Raw genomic sequence first — 5,611 nt, 5'->3', positions numbered from 1 at the left:
GGCTTTGTTTTTCCTTTCTTGTTTTTAAATTTTTTAAATATATTTTTTATGAATTTCAGAGAGAAAGGTAAAGGAGGAGATAGAAACATCAATGATGAGAGAGAATCATTGATCGGCTGCCTCCTGCATGCAACTGGGGATGGAGCTGGCAACCCAGACATGTGCCCTGACTGGGAATTGAACCATGACCTCTTGGTTCATAAGTTGATGCTGAACCACTGAGCAACACCGGCTGGGCCTCCTGTTCTTTTACCTTTGCCCATGACACCCTTCAGCACTGCATATCGCCTGACTCGTTGAAGCCACTGAAGACTAGAGCAGTTGACCTTTTCCCCAGTCTTTCCTCATCCATCGGTGGAATTATTGGTGTTTAGAATAATAGATAGCCTTGGTGGCATCACCAGTTCTGTATTTTCTGCAGCATATTACAGCCAATGTACAGATCAGAACTATTTAGCATCTGCAAATTGGCTGTTATTCCAGTTCTTTGCTGGCTTTGTCCCTAATGGCCCATATTTAGGAAAGGTTTTACTTAAAAATATAGTACATGTTTCGGTTGGTTTCTCCAGAGCTGAACTACTCATAATAATGCCTATCATTTGGAGAAAGATTGAGATGAGATTCAATTCAATGAAATGGAATTTAGCGTATGCCAGGTGAGCTGAGCTTTTGGGATGGGAGTCAGGAACAGTGAGACCCAGCACCAAGGCTCCTGGAGCTCACATCGAATGGGGAACCTAACTTTAGACAATGCTCCCCAGTGGGATTTGGGAATACATAACAAATGGATTTAAGCCAGTATGAGGGATCAGTGAAAGCAACTCTGAGGGAGAGAAACTTGAAATATAGTCACCCTTCTTACAGAGTACAGTGAATTATTTTTTAATGGAGGAAATGGGAGCGACATGAGTGCTCCCATTTCTATGAATAGCATCATCATCCATGAAAGTACAAAAGTCAGAAACCCAGGAAACTGTGGTATACTTGATTTGATGTCCCGAAATGGACCACACCTAATATTCATGCCCTGCTGTTTGTAGTCCCCTTTCTGATCTAGGCTGGCCTTTGATCTTTAATCCATAGAATGTGGCAAAACTAGCAGCTTCCATTTCTGCACTTAGGGAAAGCCAGCTGCCAGGTAAGTTCAACCTCCCTGAGACCACCAAGCTAACCACATGAAGCAGGTATGCAGAGGAGAACCAAACGACTGAGTTGGCAGCAAGAACTGAGAACCGAGACCTATTTAACTTAATCCAGCTGGTGGGCAGAGCAAAAATTAGCTGCCCCACCAAGCTCTCTTCAAACTGTAGAATCATGAGCAAATAATAAAATAGTTACTGTTTTAAGCCTTTAATTATGTTTTGTGGTAGTTTGTAGCATTAAACAACCAAAATACCTTGGCTCCCTTTTCCCGATATCCCTCTATCATTATTAAGTCCTGTCAGTATTAACTCCAGAACATCCTAAATCCATCTCTCTTATCTCCTCTGACACCATCTGACTTCCCAACTACCATCCATTTCCTGTGATTAAAAACTTGCAGTAGCCTCACAAGTATAAGTAGTCTCTGTGCACCAACTCAGGGCCCCTCCAATTTGCACCTCGCTGCAAACCAGGGAGATCATATATATAATCGATTTCAGAGAGGAAGGAAGAGGGAGAGAGAGAGAGAAACATCAATGATGAGGGAGAATCATTGATTGGCTGCCTCCTTCATGTCCCCTATTGGGGATCGAGCCTGCAACCCAGGCATTTGCCCTTGACCAGAATCGAACCTGGGACCCTTCAATCCGCAAGCTGATGCTCTATCCATGAGCCAAACTGGCTAGGGCAGTGATGGGCAACCTTTTGAGCTTGGTGTGTCAAACTTCGCCAAAAAACTGAGCATAACTCGGGTAGTGTGTCACTTTGAGGAAAAAGCATTATTTCGCGATATTTATAGTTTAAATAACATAAATGTATAATTGTTATATATAATTGTATTTAATAAACCTCAGCAGCCGCGTGTCATCAGAAATGGCTACGCATGTCAGTGCTGACATGCGTGTCATAGGTTCGCCATCACTGGGCTAGGGTGAGGGAGATCTTTTCAAAGCATAAATTATGTCACCCTCTTGCTTAAAATTATCTCAATAGTTTTCTTTTGCCCCCAGAATGAAAATTACTAAAGTCCTTAGCATGGCCTAATGCTTAATAGACTCTACCAAGTTTCTGGCCTCTACCCCTGCTTGCCCTATACATCTTTTTCTTTTTCTGCCATGCTAGCCTTTTACTTATACCACTCTGCCAACCCCTTTGGCTCTAGGAACTTTTTGTTTACTGTTCCCTCTTTCTGGAACCCTTTCCCACTCACCTGGTCCTCCTCTCTTTGCTAAGTGCCACCTGGTTATCTTACTAGGTTTCAGCTCAAAAAATCACTTCCTCACAGCTTTCCCTATACCTCAGATTGGGCTCAATCTTTTCAAATACTCTCATTCCTCTCTTTCTTAGCACCTGTCATAACTCTGGTGCTATTTATTTGAGTAATTACTTACTTTGAGATTTGAGTGTTTATTATTGTCTGTCTCCCCCACTAGACTAAGTTTCAGTCTAATTTTAACTGAGCTGAACCCTGACCAGAATGACACACCATCTGTTAGGACTTCCTCTGAAAGTGCAGCCCAAATGAAAACTCCTCCCATCAAAAGGTGGGATGTGTCCCCTCTCCTTGAAGCTGGACTCTGTGGCTTATTTGCCAATAGAATACAGCAGAAAGGACACGATGCCGCTTTGGGGGGGGCCCAGGCCTTAAGAAAGTGGCATCTTCCATTTCCTGCCACTTGGGATACTTCCTCTTGAACCCAGTCAACATGCTAGGAGAAAGCCCAAGCAGCCAATGGAGAGGAACAAGACCCGCAGCCTCAGATGAGCTCCCAACGGATAGCACCCATTTGCCAATTATGTGAGGGAGCCATGAATCGTGGTGGTGGAACTTCTAGCCTCCCTCTCTCTCCCAACAGCTGGTACTACATGGAGCAGAGATGAGCTTTCACTATTGAACTCTGCCCAAATTGATGATTCCTGAGCAAAATAAATGTTTAAGGTATAAATAAATGTAGGGTGGTGTGTTATACAGCAGTAGATCGCCAGAAAGTCAACCAGGATGACAACACTATGCAGAAAGCCGCCCTTCCTGGGGCAGGATCACAGCTGTTTGTGGTGTCATGTCATCCTGAGCCCCACCGAGCCCTGGTTGGCCAGGAGCTCATAGTGTTTGTTGCTATAGAGCGTGGGGGTCTGTGGCAGTCCCCAACCAAGATGACCATCCCACAGTCCATGCTGGTATGCAGGGTGCAGACCTGGATCCAGTGTTCTCTCTTGCTCAGGGAACTGGCTGCTGGAGCCTACTGTGCTCCAGGATTTTGGCCTAAGGGTACAAGGCAATCTGTCCCAGCTGGTTGAGGTAAATGGTGAGTGGCAAGAGATATCAAGCAGCACCTCATGAAAAAACCCACAGAAGGGACACGGTTCAAAGGGAAGATTCAGGGATCCCTGCCCCAGAGGAATGTGCAGCTTTGTTCAGGGTGATTCAGGTGAACATTCACATTTGATAAAGTTACAAGAAGGCTCTGTGCCTCTGAGGCACACAACCTATATATACAGCATCCTCTAGGTCCACGCTGTCCAATACAGTAGCTACCAGCCATATAAGGCTATTTAAATGTAAATTTTACTAATTAAAATTTTTTTAATTTAAAAAGTAATTCCTCAGTCACCTGAGCCATATTTCAAGTGTTGAATAGCCCACATGCGGCCTGTGGCTGCAGTACTGGACAGTGTAGATGAACATTTCCATCATAGAAGTCCTATGGAACTGTACTGCTCTGGGCCCTTTTCAGATTGGCCCACAGAAATAGCCTTGCCCTCAAGGATATGAGAACAGACACGGAAAAAAAAGGAAAGGTAAAACAAGGGTATCACACCCTGGCTGGGTAGCTCAGTTGGTTAGAGCATCCTCCCCATACACAAAGGTTGGGGGGTTGATTCCCAGTCAGGGCACATACAAGAGTCAACCAATGAATGCATAAACAAGTGGAACAACAAATTGATGTTTCTCTCTCTCTCTCCAATCAATCAATAATTTTATTTTTATAAAGGGCTATCACTGGGAGACCCATAGGAATGACAATGTTTATCAGGCCACAACAGCTGAAAAAGAGGCCCCTAGGTAGTTCTGGGGAGCAACCAGAGTGGCTTACCTAACTTTCAGCTTCCCTTCTTGGACACTGATAATATTTCTTGCAAACTCCTTTTTTGTTGTGAACCCTCACCTGAGGATAATTTTTCCATTGAGTTTTAGAAAGAGTGGAAGGTACGAAGGGGCAAAGAGAGAGAGAGAGAGAGAGAGAGAGAGAGAGAGAGAGAGAGAGAAACATCGATGTGACAGAGACAGACCAATTTGTTGCCTCCTGCACAGCCCCCTCCAGGCTGGGGATCCCGAAACCCTTCAGTGGGAGGGTTGGTGCTCTAACCACTAAGCACAGCAGCCAGGGCTGAAAACTCCTTTAATATAATCATTCATGCTTCCACAACTTTAGTATCTATTATGTTCAACAAAAATGCAGCACAGTATCAAGGCTGAGAACATGAATTCTAGAATCAAACTGCCCACATGAAAACCTTGTACTGAGGCTTAGCAGCTTGGGTGACCTTGGGCAAGTTAGTCACTCTCAGAGAACCTCCATTTCCTCATCTGTAAAGTGTGGAAATTAGAACCTACTTCCCAAGGTTATTGTGAAGATCACGTAAAATAATACGAATGTGGCATAATGGTGCCACGAAATAGTGAATACTCAATAAATATTATCTCTGATATTCTCCAAGCTTAATCTTACTGGGTTTCAAAAAAAGGGGGAGGGGGTAGGTGAAGATGTGTGATCACCTTATCCTTCCCTACCCCACCCCTGCTTTAGAAGTCTCCTTCGCGCCCCACTTCCGTTCTAATCTCTTCAGGCTCTTCAGTGCCCTCCGCAGCACCTTGATGTGGTCGCACTTGGCTCCAAGTATGACTGCTCAGAGCTTGGTACCAGACTAGGAGGACTTACCTTGGGTGTGTTTCCACCATGATGCTGGCTCATGTACACAGTTCTTTGTTCTTGTATCTTCTTCCCTTCTCCCTACATTCTGTTTGCCCTGGGGAAATTCAGGAACCGCTTCCATTAAAAGTTGACTAGCTGAAGATGGATCGCAGAGGCCCACTTCCTCCACGTGAGACCACTCTCCTTTTCTATTCTTGAGCCCCACCTTCATTGCTTAGGTTCAGGCCTCCTAAATGGTGAATATGCTGTAGGAGAAAGAGAGATCTGAGGAGGCTGGAGTCTCACACTCTCTGGCAAATTTCGAGATTAGAGGCGCGTGGAGCTCAAGATGCAGGTGTCGCCTTAATTGGCTCTTGCTTCGCGGTCTTGCAGATGAACAGGCCCTGGGAGAAGGCTGAGGGCGGGTGTTGCCTGTTCACTGGCTAGTAAAGGAAATATAAGCCTGCTCCTCAGGATTGCATGAGAAACACAAGATAAAATAGATGTGTAACTTCTCTATAAGCTTACATTCCAGAGTGTTGTTAAAGTCCCCG

At 44.8% G+C, this 5,611-nt stretch overlaps 1 protein-coding gene across 3 annotated transcripts in view; it reads right to left on the bottom strand.

Annotated features, from left to right (window-relative positions):
- Positions 1–5,593, bottom strand: part of SMIM33 (small integral membrane protein 33) — a 57,030-nt gene extending 51,437 nt beyond the window's left edge. For 2 of the 3 annotated variants that reach the window (XR_008556388.1, XM_054717925.1), the window contains exon 1: positions 5,085–5,593. Coding sequence is in view for 2 of the 3 variants with exons in the window: in XM_054717925.1 (XP_054573900.1) it covers positions 5,085–5,117 (33 nt within the window). In the remaining variant the exon portion in view is untranslated. The remainder of the gene's footprint in view (positions 1–5,084) is intronic. The other variant, XM_054717926.1, reaches the window with a different exon arrangement.
- Positions 5,594–5,611: the final 18 nt, after the last annotated feature.

The sequence above is a fragment of the Eptesicus fuscus genome, chromosome 6, assembly GCF_027574615.1.
Source record: "Eptesicus fuscus isolate TK198812 chromosome 6, DD_ASM_mEF_20220401, whole genome shotgun sequence".
Classification (NCBI taxonomy): Eukaryota; Metazoa; Chordata; class Mammalia; order Chiroptera; family Vespertilionidae; genus Eptesicus; species Eptesicus fuscus.
The sequence above is the reverse complement of the archived record's forward strand: the minus strand, read 5'-3'. Positions and strand labels throughout refer to the sequence as shown.